The 27,180-nt window shown below is 60.4% G+C and overlaps 1 protein-coding gene across 1 annotated transcript; it reads left to right on the forward strand.

The window, feature by feature from the left end:
- Positions 1-26,956, forward strand: FLNC (filamin C; the record flags this gene model as incomplete). The annotated part of the gene is made up of 48 exons (XM_081038123.1): positions 1-355; positions 4,685-4,933; positions 6,439-6,536; positions 6,689-6,839; positions 6,927-7,045; positions 7,215-7,292; positions 7,429-7,591; positions 7,760-7,960; positions 9,037-9,174; positions 9,594-9,720; positions 9,857-9,993; positions 10,209-10,402; positions 10,504-10,617; positions 11,251-11,394; positions 11,623-11,746; positions 11,946-12,106; positions 12,321-12,411; positions 12,503-12,672; positions 12,891-13,008; positions 13,096-13,358; positions 13,726-14,323; positions 15,018-15,191; positions 15,280-15,442; positions 15,681-15,841; positions 16,445-16,612; positions 16,691-16,814; positions 17,307-17,463; positions 17,538-17,727; positions 17,894-17,917; positions 18,027-18,274; positions 18,716-18,796; positions 19,117-19,216; positions 19,508-19,648; positions 19,948-20,076; positions 20,173-20,346; positions 20,966-21,127; positions 21,238-21,441; positions 21,880-22,032; positions 22,125-22,247; positions 22,383-22,625; positions 22,740-23,009; positions 23,103-23,240; positions 23,523-23,638; positions 24,337-24,469; positions 24,562-24,738; positions 24,938-25,156; positions 25,756-25,965; positions 26,078-26,956. 48 exons carry the CDS (start codon positions 1-3, stop codon positions 26,263-26,265), a joined length of 8,163 nt encoding a protein of 2,720 aa, XP_080894249.1. The 3' UTR covers positions 26,266-26,956.
- Positions 26,957-27,180: the final 224 nt, after the last annotated feature.

Raw genomic sequence — 27,180 nt, forward strand, 5'->3', positions numbered from 1 at the left:
ATGATGAACAACAGCGGCTACTCGGAGCCCGCGGGCCTCGGCCTGGGCGACGAGGCGGACGACATGCCGTCCACGGAGAAGGACCTGGCGGAGGACGCTCCGTGGAAGAAGATCCAGCAGAACACATTCACGCGCTGGTGCAACGAGCACCTCAAGTGCGTGGGCAAGCGCCTGACCGACCTGCAGCGCGACCTCAGCGACGGCCTGCGCCTCATCGCTCTGCTCGAGGTGCTCAGCCAGAAGCGCATGTACCGCAAGTTCCACCCGCGCCCCAACTTCCGCCAGATGAAGCTGGAGAACGTGTCCGTGGCCCTCGAGTTCCTCGAGCGCGAGCACATCAAACTCGTGTCCATAGGTCAGTGCGGGCAGGGGAGTGCCCCGAGGACGGGCTGGCCCGTGGGGACGGGACACAGGTGCCGGTGGGTGCGGGGAGCTGCGAGGGCGGAGAGCAGCCCCCTGACACGGGGAGGGAAGCCCGGCTCTGCCGCCACCACCGACTGGCCACACGGCCCTGCCTTCACGCCCCTCTCTGCTCAGCGGCGGGCCGTGGGGGATGGGGAGCTACCCGGAGGGTCCGGAGTCCCCAGCTTCAGCCTTCTCCCACCGCTCCCACCGACCCGCCTCTCTACTCTTCGTGCGCCTGCTTGCCATCGGGCAACCCCAGCCATACTTGAGAGGACAGGGCCAGTACCCATTACTGATTCCTGGGGGCGTCTTCCCTCAAACAAAGCAAAGGCTTCCCAGCCTTGCAGCAGCTCCACCGGGAGGAGCGGGCTGGAGGCAGGTCCCAACCACTGACGATCCCGGGGCTCCGGGGCAGACGGAGAGCCGGTGGCCCGCATGTGTTAAGCAGCTGGGTTCAGGCCCGGGGGCAGGGGCAAGCAGAGCCCAGCCTCAGAAACCTAAAAAGGCACTGAGTGAGCGCGGGAGCCTTAACCCCCGCTAGCCCTCCTCGGGCTCAGCGTGCCAGGGAGGGGTCTCCGCACGTCCAGGCCCGGCCCGGCCCCAGCCCACCCCCTAAGCTGGGATTGGCTGCAACTAACGCTCGGGGCCGAGGGGAGGGAGGGGAAGGCCTGTAGAAGGGAGGAAGTCATTCAGTGTAACCAGATTTGGAAGGTGTGTCTGTGCTTGGTGGGGGTGGGGAGACTCTAGGCTTGGGAACCAGAGGCCAAGGTTGGACTCTGAGTGGCCAAAGGCGGCCCCTCCCCTCTTAGCTCTGCCGTCCTCTCTGCAGGCTGGTGGCCTGGGCCAGACCCCCTACTCCTGTGTACCCCTGTGGTGAGCTCTTAAAGAGTCCAGCTGTGATTTACAGGAAAGTGTCCCTTGAAGGGTTCACCCCAAGGCCTCAGGAGAGGGGTTTAACTTAGGGTCAGATGCCTCTCCTGCCAGACTGCCCCAGAGTCTATTCCGGATAATTGAATGTCTGTCCACCCCCAACTCTCCCTCAGGGCATCTCTAGGCCTCCTGATTTAGCAGCTGAGGTCAGTCGGGGGCCCTTTGCCCTGTCCAGTCCCCTCTCTAGGCCTTACCCCCTCCTGCCCCAATACTGCCCTCCCACCCCACCCGCTCTGGCCTGGAAATAGCCCTACCTCCGTGACACAGCAGATGTCTCTGAGCTTTCCAGAAGGACAAGCCTGAGGACAGGAGTGGGGGAGGGGCCCTGGGGTGTGTAGTGGGGCTGAGGGCTATTGAGAGTGTGTGTGTGTTGGCGGGGGTCTGAGGGGAGTCTGCCCTTGGTCTGTCACCCCCCTGCACGCTGGGATTTGACGGACAGGACTGGCTGTCCCAGGTGGGGTCTCCAGGGGACAGCCTGGGGCCTCAGCATATCTTTATAGGAAGCTGCTCTCTGCTTTCCCCTCCCCTCTGGGTTGTGGGGCGGCTAGCCCCTCTCCAGGCCTCATCCTTCCTGTGCGCACCTCTCCCCTCCCCCATGGTGGTGCCTGGCTCCAGCCCCTTGGCTCAACTGTGGAGGGGCCGGCTCAGAGTAGAGGGGGAAGAAGCAAAAGCTGGTTTGGGGTGGGGAGGGAAGTGCCTCGGTTCCCGCCGAAAGGAAGGGAACCATTCCCCATTTGGGCCAAGTGGCTCACTCCCGGTGATGAGATAAGCTGTCAGCAATTCTGCTGCTGGGCCTGAGGCTGAGGTTGGAGGGGAGGGAGCCCAGGCAGAAGGAGCTTCCCAAGCTTGAGGAGACGTAGCGGGGTCCCCACCAGGGCTGGCATCCTCCTTCCTCTAGTGCCCTCGGTTCCCATAAGTGATTGGAACGGGACGTCCAGGGGGCCTCCTCTAGGCATTGTCTCTAGACTGAAATGGAGTGTCTGGGCACCTGGGAGAAGAGTCAGAAAGACTCCCCACATCCTTCTCTAGGAGTGGTGTGGGAGCTGGGAGCTGAGAAGTCCACCTGAAGAAGGGGGTACTCTGCCTGGGTTGGAGGAGCTGTGTGCCCTTCTTACCCCACTCCCCCCACCTCAGCCCCCCCCAGCCCCTCCAAACAAAGAGACCTATGAGGCAGCACTGTCCCGCAGCTGTTCCCCAGTTGCTATTCCTTCTCCTTGAGCCAACAGCCGAGGGAGGGGCTGGAGGGGGCAGCAGCTGTCCCAGCCCCTCCCTCGCCCAGCCCTCTCTCCTCCCCCTCCACTTGGGGCCTGGGGCAGCCTCAGGCAGTGGCTGTTGGGCTCTTCCCGCCCCTTTGGGGGTACCCCCTGGCAGGCGAAGAACTGGTGGCTCGGTGGGGTACAAGAGAGGAAGGCTTGCTTGAGCTGAGCTCCCCTCCCTTCTGCCTGGCCTCCAAGGGGGAAAGGGAAAGGAAGGTCACTGCTCCCAAAGTGGGAATCTAGGCCCACCCTCCCCTGCCCCAAGCCGCAGTGGACCACTTGCTGTCTGGCCCAGGGCCAGTTGCTGGGGAGAAACCTCTTCCTGCAGCAAATATGAATGACCTCCCCAAACACGCCCCCATCCCCCAACCCCAGCAGCCTCCAGGCCTCCCTCCTGGGGATCTGGCTCCAGTTGGCTAGAAGCACTTCTGTCAGCATGGAGATTGGAGGCTGTCAGGGTTGGGAGAGGCTGTGGGACCCTGGGTGTCAAGACTGCGAATGTGTGTGCTGTGGGCCTGTGTGTTTGAGAGGGAATGCACTGAAGTACCGGGAGGCCGGCAGTGAGTGTGTCATGGAATCTGAAAGCTGCCAAACCATTGTGCTGCAGTGGAGCCAGGGGGAGCGGGGGAGGGCTGGGGAGCTGCTGGGGAAGGAAGGATGAATCAGTGAAAGGGTGGGGGAGTCAAGGGGGCCAGAGTCCTGGGCCAGAGGGAAGAGAAGTTGAGATTCTCCCTCTTGGGGACAGGTGGGGGTGGGGTAGGGGACGCTGGGATTTCCCAGGCCCTTGGTCCCCTGAGGCTGTCCCCCAAGATCCAGAGGGGGGCAGGAAAAAATGTGTAAGGGGTGCCTCCAGCCCCACCCTTTCCCATCTCTCTGGCAACACCGGTAAACAGGACTGAGTCTTCCACCCCCTCCCAACCTCCTAAAAACTGCTCTGGGAAGCCGATGGGTTTTAGGCCTGCATATTTACAAATAAGCTGGTTTCCAAAGATCTATATACTCTAGGACACCCCCTGCTCCTGGATATTTCTTTCTGGCTGTTAAAGGGGAACTAGGCTCCCAAAATCTTGGGGAAAGAGTTCTGGTCCATCCTATTCCTCAAAGGAGGGGATGAGTCGAGAGTCTCAGCATCTGAGACTTGAGTCCACATAATGACATTTTCCCTGGCTCCTGTGAAATCCCACTGGCCCCCAGTATTTTAACATATGATTTCCAAGCCTTAACAGAGCATGTCTGTACCCCTTCCCTCCTCCCAGAAACTTTGTTCCTAAAGCCTTTTATGGCCTTCAGAGTAGAATTTGGCTGAAACCAGGTGGGTCCTACTCCTCTCTAACTTCAGTTTTTTAAGTATTCATTCATTCGCTCAGTGTTTATCGAGACCCTACTAAGTTCTGGGCTCTGAGTGTAGAAAAATAAAGTACAGGGTCTAGAGTGAAAGAAGCCAGACAAAAAAGAATGCGTACGGTACGATTCCATGTGTATAAAACTCTAGAATACACAAACTAATCCATAGTGATGGAGAGCAGATCAGTTGTTGCCTGGAAAAGGGGGACAAGGACGGTTAGGAGGATGGATCACAAAAAGGTACATGCTAGGAAACTTTGCACGGGGTGGGGTGGGGAGGATACGTTTATTATCTTAAGACAATGGCTGTATGGATACCTACATATTGTCAAACCGCATCCAGTTGTACTCTAATATGTGCAATTCGTGGTATGTAAAGCATACCTCAACAAAACTTAAAAAATGAGACACAACAAAATAGTGTCTGCCCCCAAGAGGCTTACATACCAGATAATTGCATGGATACCTATAACCCAATAAGGAGAGCCACTCCAGTGCTGTGATAGAGGTGAGAGTCCCTGCGGTGGGGAGACATTGGGATGCAGCCTCATTCTGAAGGGAGAAGGGAGGGATCCCGGAAAGGACTGACTTCTGGGCAGGGCCTTCAGGAGGGAGAGAATTTGGTAGGCTGAGAAGGCGGTAGGTTCCAGAAGTAGGCTGCTGGGGAGGGAGGGCGCCTGGGGGCAGCGGGGCCTGGGCAGTAGAAGGTGGGGCCCTCCTGAGCCCACCTTGTTCCCTCTGCTCTGCAGACAGCAAGGCCATTGTGGATGGGAACCTGAAGCTGATCCTGGGCCTCATCTGGACGCTGATCCTGCACTACTCCATCTCCATGCCCATGTGGGAAGACGAGGATGATGAAGACGCCCGAAAGCAGACACCCAAGCAGCGTCTGCTCGGCTGGATCCAGAACAAGGTGCCCCAGCTGCCCATCACCAACTTCAACCGCGACTGGCAGGACGGCAAGGCTCTGGGCGCCCTGGTGGACAACTGTGCCCCTGGTGAGTGGGCCAGCTGGCACACATGGGTCCCTTAGCTTGGAAGGAGAGCTGGGACCCTGCTGGGCTGCGGGGACTGAGGGCTGTGGTGGTCAGAATGCCTGCCTCAGAGCTGGCGGATCAGGACCACCTTCCCCAGCTGAGAATCACTGCTGGAGTCAGGCCCTTCCTGATCCTGCAGCAGCAGGAAGAGGTGTAGAACCCCTCCTTTTCCAGACCAGGACACTGAGGTCCAGAGGGCTAGTGACTTGTCCAACATCACACGGTTCATCTGGGTGGCAGAATTGATCTAGAGCCCAAAGCCTCGACTCCCTGCTCCACGAACTTCCTGCTTTGCCACATGGGTACCGTTTCTGCCGAGCTGAGAGAAAGGAAATGTGGGACTGGTAGCAAGAAGGTCAGGAGTTAGACTCAGAGAACGCTCTTCTTCGTGAGACCCTGGAACCACTTTGAGAAGGAGGTGGGGCCCAGGATGTTGAGGGCTGAGGCTGGAGTGGCACTGCCCAGTGGCCTGTGACCCAGGCCTGGCCTGGTCAGGCAGAGGCAGCTTAGGGTTCGTAAGAAGACGGAGGCACCACAGCTGGAACCCTGCCTCCTCTCCTAGAAAATAGGGCTTCTTCCTCCTGGGTCGGTCAACGCTGCCACTGGGGAGCCAGGGCCCCTTGGGAGAATCCTCCCCCAGCCTGGGGTCAACTGGGGAGCAGGGGATGGGAGGTGAGGGCACCGGCAGCCTGGGAAGCATTCCCAGCTGCTGAGCCATTGCCCACAGCTGGTGCGGCTGCCAGCAATGAGCTCAGCTGTTCCGGCCACTCATGGATTCCAGCCTTTGAGATGGCCCCCTCCCCGCCAGTGAGCATCGCCCCTCTCCTCCGGGTCTAGCCTAGACCAAGCACCCCCTAACCCCTGCACCCCTTCACAGGAGTGATCTGGGGCTGCCTTAGCATCCCTTCTTTGAGAAGAGCTGGGTTGTGGGTGGCCATAGAGTAGAACTCATCCTCTCCCAACATGCCCTTCAATGCCTCAGTTTCCCCAAGTAGGCAGTTAGGAAGGAGAGGGTGTCTTATGCCCTAAGGCTGATGTGGGAAGTGTTTGGGAGCAGCCGTGAGGTGCCTTCTAGGGGATGGGCCAGAGGCATATGTGGAACGTGGACTCTGACCTCCTCTGTCCACCCGGAGGCAACTGGAATGAGGTGGAGAGGCCCGGGAGGGGTGCCCTCCCAGGGGTTTGCTGTTTAGGGTTTGGTGCTCAGGGTCTGCACTGGGGCCTGGGAGGCTGGCTGGCAGGGCTGGTGCCAGGCTGCGTCAGCCAGGACAGAAAGGCCTCATTGTTGGTGCTAGGAGGGCTGCCTGCCTCTAAGCAGCAATGGGCATCCCAGCTGATGGGCCAGAATGTCGGGGTCAGCAGGGACCTGGCTGTGAACCCACAGCCCATGAGGGTGTGAGATGAGCACATGCTCTGCCTCTGGCTAACTGCTTCCCCCTAATCATCCTGTCCCCACATCTCTGCAGGCCTGTGCCCCGACTGGGCGGCCTGGGATCCCAACCAGCCTGTGGAGAACGCCCGGGAGGCCATGCAGCAGGCGGACGACTGGCTCGGGGTGCCCCAGGTACACTCACAGTTGGGGTGAGGGCAGAGGATAAGGGTAAGAGGGCCAAGGGTGGCAGGCGGGTCTAGAAGGATTCCTGGTCAGGATGTGGGTAAGAACTGGGGTTGCTAGGTGAGGAGGGCACCCTGTAACTGCACTCCTTCCCATGGTAGGTGATTGCCCCCGAGGAGATTGTGGACCCCAACGTGGATGAGCATTCCGTCATGACCTACCTGTCCCAGTTCCCCAAGGCCAAGCTCAAACCTGGTGCCCCTGTGCGCTCTAAGCAACTGAACCCCAAGAAAGCGATCGCCTATGGGCCTGGTATGTGTTGAGCCCCCATCCCCGGGCAGCTGGGTGCCTGCTAGAACGGCTGTCCCTAAGTAATGTGCCTCTGCCTCTGCCCCTCAGGCATCGAGCCCCAGGGCAACACCGTGCTGCAGCCCGCCCACTTCACCGTGCAGACTGCGGATGCCGGCGTGGGCGAGGTGCTGGTCTACATTGAGGACCCCGAAGGCCACACAGAGGAGGTATGGAGAGACTATGGGGACAGGAGGATTAGTGTGACACAGGAACAATGGGAATGGCCTGGACACGGCTGCCAGCATCACGGCTGTGCTTCGCCATGGGGCCACCAGGCTCTATGGGGCCAGGAGGGGATATACCACTGTGACCTCCCATCTTTTCCCTCCCTCATAGGCCAAGGTGGTTCCCAATAACGACAAGGACCGTACCTACGCCGTCTCCTACGTGCCCAAGGTCGCTGGGTTGCACAAGGTATCTCCCCACGAGGCTCTGGCTGCGTGGACCCCCTTCTCAGCTCACACCCCACCCCAGGGCACCAGCCGCCTACCTCTCACTCTCCTTGGCTCTGCTCTCTCCTAGACTCTAACCTTTGACCCCTAACCTCCAGGTGACCGTGCTCTTTGCTGGCCAGAACATTGAACGCAGCCCCTTTGAGGTGAATGTGGGCATGGCGCTGGGGGATGCCAACAAGGTGTCAGCCCGTGGCCCTGGCCTGGAGCCCATGGGCAATGTGGCCAACAAACCCACCTACTTTGACATCTACACTGCGGGTAAGGACAGGCCTCGGGGCTGTCAGGCAGGTGGCCCCTGACTGTGCCTGGGGGTGTGGATGGGGGACTGGGGCGAGGTCCCAGCCACAGGGTGGGTGATCTCGGTGAGGGAGCCCTGAGCAGCGGTGTGTGTCCAGAGTGGGGGCTGACGGCCTTTGTCCTTGGCAGGAGCCGGCACTGGTGACGTTGCCGTGGTGATTGTGGACCCGCAGGGCCGGCGGGACACAGTGGAGGTGGCTCTGGAGGACAAGGGTGACAGCACGTTCCGCTGCACATACAGGCCTGTGATGGAGGGGCCTCACACAGTGCACGTGGCCTTCGCGGGTGCCCCCATCACCCGCAGTCCTTTCCCCGTCCATGTGGCAGAAGGTAAAGGCCCTTCACCATCCCCACCGAGGCCAGGACACAGAGAGAATTACCACCAAATTCCGGGTCTGGGGATTTATGGGAAATGAAGCACTAAATCCAGGGGTGGGTGCAGAGCAAGCTGAAGGCCTCGGATGAGCAGAAGGAACAGCCAGGGAGTGGGGCTCTGGAGAGATCTCATCCTGATCATCTCTCTACCCCCTATCCCCAAGGAGGGTCAGAGGACCACAGACAGGTGCCACCATGGAAGGGTTGAGGGGGAAGCAACAGGGCCACAAGGTAGGGGCATGTATGGTGAGCACCATACACCAGGCCCTCAGGTGGTACCTCTAGCACTGGTGGGGCCAGGCATGGCCATAGCCGACTGGCCTTCCCTGTGCTATGTGGTGTGACCCAAGCGGTATGGAATCAGCCCACCTCCATGGCATTGTGTGCCAGGCCCTAGGTTCCACACCACTGCCTATGTTCTGAGGCACATCTGCCTGGGTTTCATGGAGGGCCTGGATCACATGCCATTGCCCGTTTTGTGGCACTCTGTGGGTTCTACGTCATTTTATGTGTTCTGTAGCAGCCTGAGGTCACCATTCTTGAGCAAGGTCTGGTTCATGGCCACTGGCAGTGTTCTGTGGCAGGCGGATTTCCACGCATTGCCTGTGATCTGTGACAGGCTTCATGTAATATGGAATATGTCTTATTTAATGGTGTTGCTGAACGTCGTGGGCAGGACTTAGTTCCTAAAGCTGCTCAGATGTCTCTGGGTGGATGGCTTTGGGCAAGGTGCAGGGCCCTTCCCTATCTCTCTTTGCCCCACTGTGTATCCAGGCTCTGCCTCTGAGAGCCCAGCAGGAGGGGATTCTGGTAATGAGCCCGATGGGGGCCTGTGCCTGGCTCCCTGGTCAATATGATTGCTCCCAGAAGCCCCAGTTGTGTTGGGGACAACAGGGAGCATGGGGGAGAATTGTGAGGGGGTCAGGAGGACTGCACAGTGAGGTGGGGGGGTGAGTGGGGAGGGGCTGAGGCTCTGTCCAGGACCCCTCAGCGTCCCCAACCTGCCCTCTTCTCTCCCCATCACCCTCCAGCCTGTAACCCCAATGTCTGCCGAGCCTCTGGGCGGGGACTGCAGCCCAAGGGTGTGCGTGTGAAAGAGGTGGCTGACTTCAAGGTGTTCACCAAGGGTGCTGGCAGTGGGGAGCTCAAGGTCACAGTCAAGGGACCAAGTGAGTGCCAGAGCCCAGGGTAGGAGATGGGGGTCAGGGTGGCGGGGGTGGAGGTGGTGGGGCTGGGGGAGCAGGGAGGAATGTGGCCAGTGCTTAAGACTCCCTGAGAGCCATGACGGTCAGCACGACGGCCCCTGGAAAGACTCCAAAGGGACACTGACCAGAGGCATGGTGGGACCTCAGGCACACCATCTCTACTCTGCCTCAGTTTCCAGTCTGCAAGCTGAGAATGGTGCTCTCTGCCCGAGATGCTACCCTGGGCTGTAATGTACAGGGATGACATGTGGTCCCGGCCCTGAGGTGCCGCTTTGCCCATGTAGCACTGCCCTCAGGCTGGGCCTGGGTTCCCAGGGCTCCCTGAGGGCACTGAGGAGCTGGGACTCACACGCTGTTGATTCCCTCTTCCCGCATCTCCTCAGAGGGCACAGAGGAGCCGGTGAAGGTGCGGGAGGCTGGGGACGGTGTGTTCGAGTGCGAGTACTACCCCGTGGTGCCTGGAAAGTATGTGGTGACCATCACCTGGGGCGGTTATGCCATCCCCCGTAGGTAAGCACCATGTGCCCCCTGCCTTCCTGACTGGGCCCTCACAGGGTGGGAGGAGGGAGCCAGCTGCTGGAGACTCTGAGGGAAGAGAGGAGGGGTACCCCTTCCTAGCATTGACACTGGCTCTCTCTTCGCCCAGCCCCTTTGAGGTACAGGTGAGCCCAGAGGCGGGAGCACAGAAGGTACGGGCCTGGGGTCCTGGTTTGGAAACTGGCCAGGTGGGCAAGTCAGCCGACTTTGTGGTGGAGGCCATTGGCACGGAGGTGGGGACACTGGGTAAGTGGCTGGGTGGCAGCAAGAGGGAATGCTGGGGAGTGGTACGAGAGAGGGACATCGAGGGGTGACTGGGGACCAGAGGTGGGAATGTTAGCGCATGTTGGGATGAGACAAGGAGATAGGACATGGGGGCAACTGGGGTGGGGAGGCTGGGGGAGTGGCGGGGTGTCTGAGCTGCCTCTAGTGCCCTCTGACCCTGCCCACCTTGCACGTAGGCTTTTCCATCGAGGGACCCTCGCAGGCCAAGATCGAGTGTGATGATAAAGGGGATGGCTCCTGCGACGTGCGGTACTGGCCCACGGAGCCTGGGGAGTATGCGGTGCATGTCATCTGTGACGACGAGGACATCCGAGACTCGCCCTTCATTGCCCACATCCAGCCAGCCCCCCCTGACTGCTTCCCTGACAAGGTGAGGTCCCAGCTCCTGCACACCAGCCTGGGGTGGCACGAGTGGACCCTCCTCCAGGTCTCCAGTCTCTAACCCAGCGCTCCTCTCTTGCCCCTACTCAGGTGAAGGCCTTTGGACCTGGCCTCGAGCCCACTGGCTGCATTGTGGACAAGCCCGCAGAGTTCACCATTGATGCCCGTGCAGCTGGCAAGGGAGACCTGAAGCTCTATGCCCAGGTGGGACATTGCCCAATCTTACTGCCCCTCACTGCCCTGGGCAGGGACCCTGGGACGGTGGGGGCAGGTAAGAGGCAGGCGCCTCCAGGAATCACAGGACTGATTTTCATGGGTCCATAAGAACTACGGAAAATTTTAAATTCTGTGTTTTCTTACTGATAATCTTAAAAACATACTTTATCAAAAACCTATTTTCATAGTAATAACCTGCAATTAAAAGATGATTTGATTAAGTAAGACATTAGTTTCGCAAGTTAGTTTCTCAAACTTGTCTCTATTGACTCCTAGAATTTAATCAACGTAGTCTTGGGTCTAGAAGGGTAATTCTTCTTTAAAAGGTTCATTATTCAATTTTAGGAACCTTGATTTAATCCGGCCTCTCCCCTGCCAACACATTTCAGATGTAGGCTGGGAGACCAGGCCACGCAGATGGCCTAGAGCTTGGTCTCCTGGCTCCTAGGGTGCTCTCTGGCCACCAGAGCACATGGCCCTAGGCTCACATGGCCTGAAATCTGGGTGGGGAAGGAGCCTGTGATGGTGGGTAAGAAGGAGCGCCGGCCCGAGGCCCCCAGAGCGTGCCGGTCCTCTGAGGAAGCCTGAGCCCTCTAAGAACTTGCTTGGTGATGCCCACAGGACTCTGACGGCTGCCCCATTGACATCAAAGTCATTCCCAATGGCGACGGCACCTTCCGCTGCTCCTATGTGCCCACCAAGCCCATTAAGCACACCATCATCGTCTCCTGGGGAGGTGTCAACGTGCCCAAGAGCCCCTTCCGGGTACGTCTACCTCGCCCTGCCCCTGCCTATAAACCAGTGGCCCCAGAAGATGTGTGGAGCCCCAGGCAGGAGATGTTGGCTGTCCCTGGACCCTCATCACCACTCCCCACCTCCAAGCCCCCTCCTAGAGGCTAAGAGGGTCCCGCTAAGGCTGGGACGGGTAATCCTGGGGAAGAAGATGAGCCTCGGGGGAGGTGCAGTGTGCTGAGCATCGACCCCTCCCCACAGGTAAACGTGGGAGAGGGCAGTCACCCCGAGCGGGTGAAGGTGTACGGCCCTGGTGTGGAGAAGACGGGCCTCAAGGCCAACGAGCCCACCTACTTCACTGTGGACTGCAGTGAGGCGGGGCAAGGTGCGTCCAGACGAGGCGTGGGCGTGAGGGTGGGGTGTGGGCGTGAGGTGGGGCGTGGGTGGGAGGGTGGGGCCTGGGTGGTATCTGGGCCAGTGGCTGTACTCTGTGGGACTCTGTGGGACACAGTGGAGCTCTGTGGGACTGGTCGGGTGGGGGAGGTCGTTTGGTCCCCCTCATGGCCTCGTGCCTACCTCCTCAGGCGACGTGAGCATTGGCATCAAGTGCGCCCCCGGTGTGGTGGGCCCCGCAGAGGCTGACATTGACTTTGACATCATCAAGAATGACAATGACACCTTCACAGTCAAGTACACACCGCCAGGGGCCGGCCGCTACACCATCATGGTGCTGTTTGCCAACCAGGTATCCCACCCTCCGCTTTTGGCCGTCACCTGCACCCCTGCCCCCAAGTCTAAGCCGGCAGCTTGAGATGCTGTCATCGGGGGGTGGGGGAAAGGAGTCCACAGCCATCGACTGGGCACTTCCTGTGCGTGAGCAGTGAGCCTCGGAGGAAAGAAAAGGGGGCTTTTTCAGAAGCCGCCCTGGTCCACCTTGACCAAGCCTTTCCTTCATCCAGGAGATCCCTGCCAGCCCCTTCCACATTAAGGTGGACCCGTCCCATGATGCCAGCAAGGTCAAGGCCGAGGGCCCTGGGCTGAACCGCACAGGTGGGTGTCTGGGCAAGGCCCGGGCAAGGCTGGTGGGGGTTGGGCGAGGTGGCCGCCAGGCCCTCACCACCATGTTGGGGTGGCTCCCCAGGTGTGGAAGTTGGGAAGCCCACTCACTTCACGGTGCTGACCAAGGGAGCGGGCAAGGCCAAGCTGGATGTGCAGTTTGCTGGCGCTGCCAAGGGTGAGGCCGTGCGGGACTTTGAAATCATCGACAACCACGACTATTCCTACACCGTCAAGTACACGGCCGTCCAGCAGGTATGCCCCGTCCTGCCCAGGCCCCGCCCCTCCTGGCTGACAGGATGCTGGGTCCCCTTCCTCCACGCTCAGGGTCATTTCTGGATCTTGGCCCCTTTCCTGCCTCCCTTTCTCGCTCGATGTGGATCTCTGAGCCTTTAGTCCCCATCTGCCGGCCAAAGAGACGTTGCCAGGTTGTGTCTATGCCACTAGTTCTGACCTCTTGTTGTACCCAACAGGGTAACATGGCAGTGACAGTGACCTATGGCGGAGACCCCGTCCCCAAGAGCCCCTTTGTGGTGAATGTGGCACCTCCGCTGGACCTCAGCAAAGTCAAAGTTCAAGGGCTCAACAGCAGTAAGTGGGGCAAGAGCTGCTCTGGGAGTGAGGGTGTTGGGGGTGGGCTGGAGTCTCTGCTCACAGCGTCTCTTGCCCTCTGTGCAGAGGTGGCTGTAGGGCAAGAACAGGCATTCTCCGTGAACACACGAGGGGCTGGCGGTCAGGGCCAGCTGGACGTGCGGATGACCTCACCCTCCCGACGGCCCATCCCCTGCAAGCTGGAACCCGGGGCTGGAGCTGAAGTCCAGGCCGTACGCTACATGCCCCCCGAGGAGGGGCCCTACAAAGTGGACATCACCTACGATGGTCACCCGATACCTGGCAGCCCCTTCACGGTGGAGGGTGTCCTGCCCCCTGACCCCTCTAAGGTGAGGAGATAGGGGCTGGTGGGAGCTGGGAGTTGGGGGCTTGTAGGGAAGATGGATGAGACACAGGGGCAGAGGCCAGAGGGCCTGATGTCCTGGAGCGGGCATAGCCAAGGACCCAGTGCCCAGGCAATTCCCCATCCCAGGACCTGCCTTAAGAGCCAACCTTGGATCAGACCTGGATTTGAGTCCCAGATCCACGAACTGGGACAAATGATTGACTCTTTCTGCCTCTGTTTCCTCACAGTCTGTAGCAGCTCAGTCTATAGTAGCAGCTACTGATGAAGGAGCTTAGCCGGGTGGGAAGCCTTGAAGGCTAGGCAAGGAGGGGCCTGGTGTAGGGAGCCCACATATCTGCTTCTCCCTCTAGGTTTGCGCTTATGGCCCTGGACTCAAGGGTGGGCTGGTGGGTACCCCAGCACCCTTCTCCATCGACACCAAGGGGGCTGGCACCGGCGGCCTGGGGCTGACAGTGGAGGGCCCCTGTGAAGCCAAGATTGAGTGCCAGGATAATGGTGATGGCTCGTGTGCTGTCAGCTACCTGCCTACCGAGCCGGGAGAGTATACCATCAACATCCTATTCGCTGAAGCCCACATTCCCGGCTCACCCTTCAAGGCCACCATCCGGCCCGTGTTTGACCCAAGCAAGGTGCGAGCCAGTGGGCCGGGCCTGGAGCGTGGCAAGGCTGGCGAGGCAGCCACCTTCACTGTGGACTGCTCGGAGGCCGGGGAGGCTGAACTGACCATTGAGATCCTGTCCGACGCTGGCGTCAAGGCCGAGGTGCTGATCCACAACAATGCCGACGGCACCTACCACATCACCTACAGCCCCGCCTTCCCTGGCACCTACACTATCACTATCAAGTATGGCGGGCACCCCGTACCCAAGTTCCCCACCCGAGTCCACGTGCAGCCTGCTGTCGACACCAGTGGAATCAAGGTCTTTGGACCTGGTGTGGAGCCACACGGTGAGTGAGATAGAAGGAGCCAGGAGCCTGTCAACTCGCCAGTCAGGGAGCCAGAGGAGTGAGCAGGAGGGAGGGAAGCAGGGCTGAGGGCTTAGGGTGCCCACGTGAGGTAAAGGGGGGCTTCGGGGCAGCCCCGGAGTCCTTAGGGCTCAGACACCCCAGGAAGGAGCTAAGGGCAAGGGCAGGGCATGGAGCTTTGCCTCTGCTCTTGTGGCAAAATTGCATCTTGCCTTTGGGCATTTTTCTGGGGAAATCCTGAATTTTCATCAGCTTAAGGGCACCCTGATCTGAACAAGCTAAGAACCCTGCTCTAGAGTATACAGAGGGATGCTTTGGGGTAGAGATGACAAGAGTCAGAAGAGACGGTTCAGCTCAGTTCAGTAAATATGAGTTACCATCTGCTGGGGGCAAGCCCTGAGCTAGGCGTGAGGGTGGGAGTGCAGAAGGATATAAGACCAAGACCTGCCCTTGTGGGGCACACAGCCTGCTGGGCTGACTGATGTGAACAGAATGTCACCTATGGTGAAGGGAGTAAAGGCAGGGGCTGTGGGAGACGGGGCCTGGAGCTCATAAGGGGCAGAGGGTGGCCAGGCTCTGGGAAGGAGCAGCCTGGGCGTTGGGAAGGGAGGCGGGGATGAGCTACTGTAGGAAGCTGCCCCCAACCCACACTGAGCTCTCCTCTCCTCGGACCCAGGCGTCCTGCGTGAGGTGACTACTGAGTTCACTGTGGACGCAAGATCCCTAACAGCCACGGGTGGGAACCACGTGAGCGCTCGAGTGCTCAACCCCTCGGGCGCTAAAACGGACACCTATGTGACGGACAACGGGGATGGTACCTACCGAGTGCAGTACACAGCCTACGAGGAGGGTGAGGAGCCGGGCTGCGGGGGGGCGGGGGGTCTCATCCCAGCATTGCGTGGCCGCATACGCTAACCTGCTCCTGTGGCGTCTTGCAGGTGTGCACTTGGTGGAGGTGCTGTATGATGAGGTAGCGGTGCCCAAGAGCCCCTTCCGCGTGGGCGTGACCGAGGGCTGTGACCCCACCCGCGTCCGGGCCTTTGGGCCAGGCCTGGAGAGTGGCTTGGTCAACAAAGCCAACCGCTTCACTGTGGAGACCAGGTATCCTCCCCCTTTCCTAACGTGCACCCTGATGTGGTAGCCACCCTGGTCTCAACCACTTGCCCCCTTTGTCCTCTGTGGGTGCCTCAAGTCCCCATTCCCCATCAAGGGCAACCAGGAGCAAACCTCCCAGTGTGCTGGCTCAGTCGGGGACCCAGCAGCTTGCTCTGCTCCCCGTCTTGCTCCTCTGTCCCCACTCTCTGGTCCTAACAGAGCTGATGGGGGTGTCCTCTTGCAGGGGAGCTGGCACTGGGGGCCTAGGCCTAGCCATCGAGGGCCCCTCAGAAGCCAAGATGTCCTGCAAGGACAACAAGGATGGTAGCTGCACAGTGGAGTACGTCCCCTTCACCCCTGGAGACTACGATGTCAACATCACCTTCGGGGGGCGGCCCATTCCAGGTGTGCAGAGTGGGGTCCCCCCCCCAGGGCAGCAGGATGCCCGCTCGGTGGGAGGGAAACTGGAAGGGAGTTGAATATGCAGATTCATCCCTAGGACAGGATGGCCACAAGCCCAGCCAACAGGGGGGATGCAGAGCGGGCAGTCATGGGTACTGAGGCCGTGGCCAGGAGGCAGGCTGGTGGGTGCTGTTGGTGGGACCACATCTTCAGTTCATTCCCAGAGGCCCAATGCATCCCAGGTCTTTGCCTGGAGAACCAGACCTCATGGGTTCTGTAACTCAGACACAGTTCCAGTCACTGTCACTGGCTCAGTGACAGCCTTGTGCCCTCTCTCTGTCTGTAAAGCCAAGAACTCCTGCTCTCCTGCAGGCCAAGCTGCTCGACATTTACCCTAATCCCCACCCCCCATCTTTACCCAGCTTCAGTCTGCAGCCCAGGTTATTTCTCCTTGTTTACATTTTCTTAGCAAGTACCTTAGCATTTGCACATTTTGGTCTAGCCTCTCAGGGCCATTTCTAAGGCAGAGAAGGCTTCCTCCTGGTTTCTCAGAGTCAGAGACCCTCCTGGCAGGTGGGCAGGGGCTGATTTCCTTTTTCCTCCCAGGGAGTCCGTTCCGGGTGCCCGTGAAGGACGTGGTAGACCCTGGGAAGGTGAAGTGCTCGGGACCAGGGCTGGGGGCCGGTGTCAGGGCCCGGGTACCCCAGACCTTCACAGTGGACTGCAGTCAAGCTGGCCGAGCCCCACTGCAGGTGGCTGTACTGGGCCCCACAGGTATGGAATGTCTGGGGCAGGATGGCGGGAGGCGGGATGGGTGCCAGAGGCTCTGCTGACCCAGCTCGCCTTGCCCAGGTGTGGCCGAGCCTGTTGAGGTGCGTGACAATGGAGATGGCACCCACACTGTCCACTACACCCCGGCCACTGATGGGCCCTACACGGTAGCCGTCAAGTATGCCGACCAAGAGGTGCCACGCAGGTGAGGACGAGCTTCGAGCGCCCGTGCCGTGCTGAGCTCTGGGGCGTTCCTGCCAGGGCCACACCTGCAAGCCACTGCCAGGCCCTGGGAGTGCCCCATCCTACTCTTCCTCAGGGCTCCCTGCCCGTCTCTGTTTTGGAGGCAGCACAGCCTCAGGGTCTCTCCTCAAGCTGGGCTTTCCCACCATGTAGCCACAACATTAGCGCCGTGGGAAAAGGCAGGAGGATGGAGAGGACAGCCTCTAACCCCCCGCGCCTCTTGAAACAAACCACAGCATCTTCCCTGGGATGAGGAAGGAAAGCTCAGGCTCTGTCAAGGGCGGAGCCTCCCCCAGGACTCAGGATGTGATCTGACTCCTGAGAACTAGTCCCTCCTCCCTGCCCTCTGGAGGCAATTCTCCTGCTCATGTTTGGGGAAGACTCCAGGCCCCAAATGAGACGGGACCTGCCCCCACAACCCCCAGCCAACTGTCCATCCCTTCTGCCCCTCAAGCCCCTTCAAGATCAAGGTGCTTCCAGCCCACGATGCCAGCAAGGTGCGGGCCAGTGGCCCTGGCCTCAACGCCTCCGGCATCCCTGCCAGCCTGCCTGTGGAGTTCACCATCGATGCCCGGGATGCAGGGGAGGGCTTGCTCACCGTCCAGATCCTGGTGAGTCCATGCTCAGCCTACTTCCCAGTCAGGCTCTGGGCACAGGCAGGCCTTGACCTCTGCTTCTCCCCCAGGACCCCGAGGGTAAGCCCAAGAAGGCCAACATCCGGGACAACGGGGATGGCACGTACACTGTGTCCTACCTGCCAGACATGAGTGGCCGCTATACCATTACCATCAAGTATGGCGGTGACGAGATCCCCTACTCACCCTTCCGCATCCATGCCCTGCCGACTGGGGATGCCAGCAAGTGCCTCGTGACAGGTGGGCACCGACCCGCTTCCTCTGGCCATACTTACTGTCCAGCACCCCTCATAGCTCTCCCAGCTCCCTGGCCCAGTCCCCAGGGGTTCGCGCGCCTGCCCTTCCCCCCCGCCCCCACCCCACTCCTCCTGAGCGCTGCATGGCCTGACACTCATCTCTCTTTCAGTGTCCATTGGAGGCCACGGCCTGGGTGAGTGCCCTGTCTCTTCTCTTCCTGCTGTAGGCTGAGGTGGGGGGTGGCTGGGAACGGAGGGGCTGCACATTCCCCACAGATCCTGACAGGACTCTGTGTGTGGAAGGTGCCTGCCTGGGCCCCCGCATCCAGATCGGGGAGGAGACAGTGATCACAGTAGACGCCAAGGCAGCCGGCAAGGGGAAGGTGACGTGCACGGTGTCCACACCTGACGGCGCAGAGCTCGACGTGGACGTGGTGGAGAACCACGACGGCACCTTTGACATCTACTACACGGCCCCCGAGCCGGGAAAGTACATCATCACCATCCGCTTTGGAGGCGAGCACATCCCCAACAGCCCTTTCCACGTGCTGGTAAGTGCCACGGCCGAAGCGGGGCCAGAGGGCTGTGGGTCGGGCCCTCTTAGCAACAGCAAGGAATCCCAGGACCTGTGCCCCTACGTCTGAACGATTCTGGGCCCAGAGTCTTCCACGGCCAAGCCTTTGCTTTTCCCGCTGCCTCCCCACCTGGGAGGTGAGCGCAGCTCTGCGTCGGGCTCCTCGGGCAGGGCTCAGCTCTCTCGGAGGAACTTGCCATGTTTCTCTCTGACCCTCGGGCCCCCTGTCCCCATACATCTCCCCAAGGTGGCTCTGCAGGAAGATGAAGCCCTCCAGAGGCTAAAGCACCCAAGGTACCCATCCTGCCCCCTGGGCAGCCCAGGACTTCAGGTCCTGGGGTCATTCCATGAGTCAGCGTCTGGTCACTCACACTGGTGTGCTGGCCCGCCATACCCTGAGCTCGTGCCTTGCCCCCAGGCGTGTGACCCTGCGCCCCGTGTGGAGGAGCCCGCTGACGTCCTGCAGCTGCATCGGCCCAGCACCTACTCCCCACGCTGGGTACTGCCACCTCCCACTGGGCCAGCCCTTGCCCTCCTCCTCTTCCTCCTCTCCCTTCAGTTCTTTGTTCTATTCCTCAGCAGCCAGGGCTGGGCATGGTTTGGGGCCATCGCGGGGAGCAGGCAGGGAGCAGGCTAGGCAAAGGGCTCCCTGAGCTGGGCACAGCACCTCTTCTCTTGCAGCTGACGTCTCTCTCCTGTTGCTCTGGTTTCACCATTAACCATCTTGTTCTTGCCTCACTTTTTCTGACTTCAGTCATGGCTCAGGCCAAGCTACCCGGTCTTTCCTAACCAATGACTGTTCCCTCTCACCTACCACAGGCCACAGAGGAGCCAGTAGTGCCCGTGGAGCCAATGGAGTCCATGCTGAGGCCCTTCAACCTGGTTATCCCCTTCACCGTGCAGAAAGGGGAGCTCACAGGTACTGCCCTGGGGCTCTGAGGCATGAGGGGCCCTTCATCCAGATCCAGCTGGTCTTAGGGATGGGACAGGGGCCCAGAGAGGGGAAGTGAGCTACCCAAGGTCATGCGGCAAGTTGAGCAGAGCTGGAACTCCGACTCAAGCCTGCTGTCTCCCAGTTCAGTTTCCATCCCACTGCTCTAGGCTGGTGCCTCACCTCAGGGTGGAAGCAGAGCCACGCCGGAATGGGGATAGCGTGGGGGGCGTGGAGGGAGAAGCTGGCATGCCCCGCGTAACTGGGTCTGCTTGGCAGGGGAGGTGCGGATGCCCTCTGGGAAGACTGCCCGGCCCAATATCACCGACAACAAGGACGGCACCATCACAGTGAGATACGCGCCCACTGAGAAAGGCTTGCACCAGATGGGGATCAAGTATGATGGCAACCACATCCCCGGTGAGTTGTGGGCTGGGCTGGGCTGGGCTGGGCTGGACTGACTGAGAGAAGCCCAGGCAACTTCGTTCTTGCCTGCCTTCTTTCAATAAACATCTATTGAGTGCCTGCTGTGTGCAGACATCCTGTGAGGCCCTGGGGAGGCTGATGGTCTGCTGGGAGGCAGACTTGCCCAGTCAGGTCCCTGTGGCAGAGATGTCAGGCTTGGCAGGGAGGCCACTGGATGGTGCTGGGGACAGAGGTGGGCTCCGGCAACCCCTGTCCTCACTACTGACCCAGCCCCCTGCTCCGTCCACCTCCAGGGAGCCCCCTGCAGTTCTATGTGGATGCCATCAACAGCCGCCATGTCAGTGCCTACGGGCCAGGCCTGAGCCATGGCATGGTCAACAAGCCGGCCACCTTCACCATTGTCACCAAGGATGCTGGGGAAGGTGAGGGGAGCTGCAGGCAGGGGTCTGGGGTGGGGGGCCAGCCAGGTGCAGGGGTGAGGACAGGACCTCTCATCTCAGCCTTCCCTCCACCTACAGGGGGTCTGTCTCTGGCTGTGGAGGGCCCATCCAAGGCGGAGATTACCTGCAAGGACAACAAGGATGGCACCTGCACCGTGTCCTACCTCCCCACAGCGCCTGGAGACTATAGCATCATCGTGCGCTTTGATGACAAGCACATCCCAGGGAGCCCCTTCACAGCCAAGATCACAGGTGGGGACATGTGGGCACGTACAGCCTGTGACACACGCCCCGCACACACAGACATGCAAGCCCAGCATGTTCAAGGCACGGGGGCCTCAGGGTGGAAGAGATCACTTTGGGACAAATGTAAGGAACACTCTATTCTCTACAGCAGGTGAGAAACAGCCAACCCCCATGCTTTGAAACACATCACCTCATTCAGCCCTTGAAATAACGCTTGTGAGGTGAGGGTATTGATAAGCCCTTCAATAGATGAGAAATGTGGTAGGCTCAGAGAGGCTAAGCAACTAGATCAGAGCCACACAGAGAGAGTGAAGGGTCTGTGTGGTAGGGTCCAGTGTAGTGTTTTGTTTCCACGAAACCGTGTGACTCAGGATTAAACACCCAGATCAGGGATTTCACCCATTCAGGACCCAGGCCTCCCCAGGGCAGTTGGGGTGCTGGGTCCACCCATAATCTGTGACAGCCAACGTGTGAATGACGACTGTGCTCTCCAGAGCCTTGGGCCTCTCTGAGCAGTTCCCCGTGTCTGTTGAGTCAGTGGGATCTGCCAGGAGGTCTCCTGAGCCCCAGGAGGGCAGGGCCTGCCTGGCGTCACCACTGCCTGACACCCCAACTCCCCCACCAGGCGATGACTCCATGAGGACATCACAGCTAAATGTAGGGACCTCCACGGACGTGTCCCTGAAGATCACCGAGAGTGACCTGAGCCTGCTGACTGCCAGCATCCGTGCCCCCTCGGGCAACGAGGAGCCCTGCCTGCTGAAGCGCCTGCCCAACCGGCACATTGGTGAGAGCCGGCTCACAGGGCGGGGCCTCAGGGAGAGGGAGGCCCGATGAGCTGGGAAGGCTGCTCTACCAGGCCCCGGGCTCCTTGCCTGACCCCCCACCTCTCCGCAGGCATCTCTTTCACCCCCAAGGAGGTTGGGGAGCATGTGGTGAGCGTGCGCAAGAGTGGCAAGCATGTCACCAACAGCCCCTTCAAGATCCTGGTGGGGCCGTCGGAGATTGGGGACGCTAGCAAAGTGCGGGTCTGGGGCAAGGGCCTCTCCGAGGGACACACCTTCCAGGTGGCAGAGTTCATCGTGGACACTCGTAACGCAGGTGCTTCTCCCCAGAGACCCCTCCTTTCCGCAGTGAGGACGGGTCCTTCTTCCCTGCCCGGTACCTCCTTGGCCACCCTCTCCTCCCTGAACTTCCTGGCCCAGTGTCTATGGGGATTCACATTCTAGAGTCCATTTAGGGGAAAGAGAATGTCCTCATGTCAGTTCTGTCATGTTTAAGGGAAGGCTCGGCTGTCCTGAGTTTGTCTCTCCCTCGTGGGCTGGAACCCAAGCGGCCTACCTTAGGGAATTTTCCAGACTGCCTGTCCTTTGCCCTCGGAGTCAGTGCCAGGCTCAATCCTTCTCCCACGGAGCCATCTTTCCCTTAGTGGTTACTACACACCTTGGGTGCCCATTGCAGAGGGAGCCTGCAGTTTGGGAGGGGAGGGCCGAGGGGAGCAGGTGGCGGGACTAAGACATGTCTCTTGTTTCCCGCCAGGTTATGGGGGCCTGGGGCTGAGTATTGAAGGCCCTAGCAAGGTGGACATCAACTGTGAAGACATGGAGGACGGCACATGCAAAGTCACCTACTGCCCCACTGAGCCCGGCACCTACATCATCAACATCAAGTTTGCCGACAAGCACGTGCCAGGTAAGGCTCTGGGCTGCAGCTGGGCGGGGAGAGGCCGGGAGGCTGAAGGCGGGTGGTCTGAGCCACCTGCCCTGCCCTTTCTGCCCCTACAGGAAGCCCCTTCACGGTGAAGGTTACCGGTGAGGGCCGCATGAAGGAAAGCATCACCCGGCGCAGGCAGGCGCCTTCCATCGCCACCATCGGCAGCACCTGCGACCTTAACCTCAAGATCCCAGGTATGAGCCAGGAAGAGCCTGGGCAGGGCAGCGAGGTGGGGGGCGCCCATGAGCCCAGAACCTGCCCTAAGGGGTCTCTGTCCTGCTTCCTCATTTCTCACCTCCCGCGTCTCCCTGGCGGTGTGTCTCCCACAGGGAACTGGTTCCAGATGGTGTCAGCTCAGGAGCGCCTGACACGCACCTTCACACGCAGCAGCCACACGTACACTCGCACAGAGCGCACAGAGATCAGCAAGACACGGGGCGGGGAGACCAAGCGCGAGGTGCGGGTGGAGGAGTCCACCCAGGTCGGCGGAGACCCCTTCCCCGCGGTCTTTGGGGACTTCTTGGGCCGGGAACGCCTGGGCTCCTTTGGCAGCATCACCCGGCAGCAGGAGGGTGAGCAGGGCTGGGCTGGGGTCGTCACAGGGCGGCTGGGACAGGATGGAGAGGGTGCAGTCAGCCACTCGGGGCTGGTCTGAGCCGTGGAGTGACAATCCCCACGCCCTGCAGGTGAGGCCAGCTCTCAGGACATGACCGCACAGGTGACCAGCCCATCGGGCAAGATAGAAGCTGCCGAGATCGTCGAGGGGGAGGACAGCGCATACAGTGTGCGCTTTGTGCCCCAGGAGATGGGACCCCATACGGTCACTGTCAAGTACCGCGGCCAGCACGTGCCTGGCAGCCCCTTTCAGTTCACCGTGGGGCCACTGGGTGAAGGTGGAGCCCATAAGGTGCGGGCAGGAGGCACTGGCCTGGAGCGAGGTGTGGCTGGCGTGCCAGGTGAGGGGCAGGTGGCCAGGAGGGGGTGGGGGCAGGGCGGCCAGCAGGACAGTTGATGGTACTAAAGGGCCACCCCCCCTTGCCTGTCTCCAGCTGAGTTCAGCATCTGGACCCGAGAAGCAGGTGCCGGGGGCCTATCTATTGCCGTGGAGGGTCCCAGCAAGGCAGAGATTGCATTTGAAGACCGCAAAGATGGCTCCTGCGGGGTCTCCTACGTTGTCCAGGAACCAGGTGGGTGTCCGCGTGGGGATGGGCAGTGGGCTTGCCTGACCTTCCAGATGGGATTTCTCCTCACCAGCCAGGCAGGAGATGGTTGGGGCTGCAGAACTGACTCTTCTCCTGCACCCCTGCTCTCTGCCCCATCTTCCACCCACACCCCTGGGAATGTGTGTCTGTCTTTAGAGCTGAGCCCTGACCCAAGGAGCCTGTCCTGGGATGAGGCTGGGGTGGGGGTGGTCGCTCCCCTGCCACCCCCGATCCTGGGGCCTGTGCTGACTGGCCTCCCCTCCCCAGGTGACTATGAGGTCTCCATCAAGTTCAACGACGAGCACATCCCAGACAGCCCCTTTGTGGTGCCCGTGGCCTCCCTGTCAGATGACGCTCGCCGCCTTACTGTCACCAGCCTCCAGGTGTGTGTCCAGGGTTGGGACCCCTCTGCTGCCCTGAGAGGTGGGCAGAAGTCAAGGATGGCAGGCTGATGTGGCCAGGGGCGTAGCGGTGACCTTGGATTGGCCAGATGTTCTCTCGCTCCCAGTGTCTGTATCACGGGGCTCCATGCCGCCTTCTGTCTGCGCTCAGGGTATCTTATCAGCCTCAGGAGCCCCGTGCCTCTCCTTATTACCCCCCCAGACTGGGCTCCATGCCCCACCCCCACGCTCATCTTCGCCTCTCCGCTCATCTTCGCCTCTCCGGGAGCCTCCCCATTAGCCCACCCCCCTGGGGCGGCCTCCCAGGCCCGCCCAGGCCACTTCCGTTTCCTCATCAGAGTCCACACCGCACCTGCCTTAGCACTGGCTTCTCTGCCATCAGGTCCACGTCACAGCTGGCTTTACCCCCTCAGCCAGGACAGGGCACATCATGTCACTTCCTCCACCGTGCCCAGCACAGCCAGGGGGCTCCACCCCCAGCAGTAGATGCTAAGGCCACAGACCCCATCCGCACCTCCCACCATGGCCTTGGTGAGAGCCTCCCCAAGGCTGGGGATGGGAGGTAGGAGCCTCACGGACTGGGGGACAGCGGGGGACAGTGTGAGCAGTGCTGGGCTGCAGAGAGGAGCGCTCCAGACCCTCCCAGGAATCTGAGCACCCGTCCTCTGCGGTCTCTGCAGGAGACGGGGCTCAAGGTGAACCAGCCAGCGTCCTTTGCAGTGCAGCTGAATGGCGCGCGGGGCGTGATCGACGCCAGGGTGCACACGCCCTCGGGGGCGGTGGAGGAGTGCTACGTCTCCGAGCTGGACAGCGGTGAGCTGGCCCTGCCACCCCTGCTGGGCTAGAATCTTCTGGGAAAGGGAGGGGAGAGATAAAGCCTCACCCACCAACCCTCTTCCCCGCAGACAAGCACACCATCCGTTTCATCCCCCACGAGAATGGCGTCCACTCGATTGATGTCAAGTTCAATGCTTCCCACATCCCTGGCAGTCCCTTCAAGATCCGTGTTGGGGAGCAGAGCCAGGCTGGGGACCCTGGCTTGGTGTCAGCCTATGGTCCTGGGCTCGAGGGAGGCACTACCGGTGAGCGCCTAGGGCTGGGAAGGAAGGGTGGATATCGGGGTGCTCAGTCTGGTCCCATACTGCCCAGCCCCAGAGGAGGGGCGCTGCCAAAGGGCCCTGAGTCCTCGCAGAGGTCTGCTCTGGAAGCCCGAGGCATGGCCATGCCAGCGCTGGGCCCCAAGCCTTTCCTGCCTACAGCCTTTCTACTTCTGGCCCCCAGGCGTGTCATCCGAGTTCATCGTCAACACCCTGAACGCAGGCTCGGGGGCTTTGTCTGTCACCATTGATGGCCCCTCCAAGGTGCAGCTGGACTGTCGGGAGTGTCCTGAGGGCCACGTGGTCACTTACACTCCCATGGCCCCTGGAAACTACCTCATTGCCATTAAGTATGGCGGTCCCCAGCACATCGTGGGCAGTCCCTTCAAGGCCAAAGTCACAGGTGAGTACCCTGGGTAGGGGAAGGTCTCTTCAAACCAACCTGCAGTCCATCCCAACCTGGGTGGCTCCAGTGACCACTCTCATCCGGGTCACAGTATGCCCCAAACATCACGGTCAAGTTACCAGGAATAAGATGGACCTAACTTTACACAGCACACCATTTCCCAGATTCTACATGTGGATTCGTGTAGAATCATTTTTCAAATCCTTCCTCTTTGTCGTCCATCACTTCCCTATGGTGGCTCCCCAAGCGTGAGCTTAACATTCTGCCTTCCTGGCTTCCCACATTTCTTGCTTCCAAAAAGAAAGAGCTCACTAAATTGTTAGCAAGCTTTCCTCTTGGAAGCTTCCTGAAGGATTCATTGGATATGTGTTCCTTTTTAAAGCAAGACTCTTAGCCTGTGACTCGAGTTTGTGACAGAGCCCAGAAGGCTGAGGGGCAGAGGCAGCAGAGGCCCAGACCTCGGGGACACCTGCCCGGGGGCGTCACTGGGGCTCGTCTGGAATGGGGTGTTGCCGCTAGGTGAAGGAGTGCAGCCCAGGGGTCTGTCAAAGGGCGGGCTTTTGATCTGGCTCACGGCCGTCCCTCTCTGCCCTCAGGTCCCCGGCTGTCTGGAGGCCACAGCCTTCATGAAACCTCCACAGTTCTGGTGGAGACAGTGACCAAGTCATCCTCCAGCCGGGGCTCCAGCTACAGCTCCATCCCCAAGTTCTCCTCGGATGCCAGCAAGGTGGTGACGCGGGGCCCCGGGCTGTCGCAGGCCTTCGTGGGCCAGAAGAACTCCTTCACCGTGGACTGCAGCAAAGCAGGCATGCTGCGGGGAGAGAGGGGGCGGGCAAGCGGGCCGGAGCGGGAAGGGGCGCGGGCCTGCTGTGGGTGGGGGCCCTGGTGTGAGCCCACCCTTGCTGCCTCCCTCTCCAGGCACCAACATGATGATGGTGGGTGTGCATGGGCCCAAGACCCCCTGTGAAGAGGTGTACGTGAAGCACATGGGCAACCGGGTATACAACGTCACCTACACCGTCAAGGAGAAAGGGGACTATATCCTCATCGTCAAGTGGGGCGACGAAAGTGTCCCCGGAAGCCCCTTCAAAGTCAACGTGCCCTGAATCCCAGAAGTGCCTCCCCCAGCCTCGGCCCCCACCTCTGGCCAAACACACACTCACATACACACACACATGGGCCACACCCAGATGCACATGCACACAAGGAGCCCCCACAAACCCGGCCTTGGGGTGTGAAATGAACGGCACTGCCATGCCCCCAAGGGTTGTCTGTCTCAGGGGAGTGTCCCTCCCCCCCCAACGTGACATGAGGGCAGGCTGGGGGTTCAGGGGGTCAGGGAAGCCCTGTTTTCTGGTGGGGATGAGCCCAGTGGGGGAACACATGTTTGGGGGTGTCTGTGTGTGTGAGAGAGGGCACCCTTCAACCGCACGGCTGGCCAGGCCTCCTTGCCCTGAGGACGGCGTCTGGCCCTCTGGTGGCCACAACCCCAGACTGTTAAGGACTTGGCCAAGAAGCACAATCGGAGGAGAAAAGGACCCAGAACCAGTGGCAGCACTGGCCGCTGGCCTGGCCCGGGCGATGTACATCCCAGCCAGGCTTCCTGGGGGACGGATTTCTCTCTCTCTCTCTCTTTTTTTATGGTTGCACAGCTCTGCCCCATGGGGGGCCTTTTTTACACACTGCGAGGCCCAGCTTTCTCGGGGGACTTTTGCACATGTCATGCGGCTCAGCTGGGAGCCGCTTAGGTGGAAAACTCCAAATAAAGTGCGGCCTGTCGCAGAGGCTTGGCTGGTCCTTGTGTGCGTGCTTTCCATGGCTGGCCACCTTCTGGCCCTCTGACACCAAATCAGGCCCTGGGGAGGCAGAGGCCAGCTAGCTATCCCCTGGAGGACTGACCTAGGGCAAGCGGAAGAGCCTGGGGCAGAGGGCCACCCTCTGGGCCATCTATTTGGTGAGGTCTGGGATGTTGCCAGAAAGGACCCAGGGACGTGGTGGGGGTGGAGGGGAGGTGGATACTA

Source organism: Rhinolophus hipposideros (assembly GCF_964194185.1).
Source record: "Rhinolophus hipposideros genome assembly, chromosome: 25".
NCBI lineage: Eukaryota > Metazoa > Chordata > Mammalia > Chiroptera > Rhinolophidae > Rhinolophus > Rhinolophus hipposideros.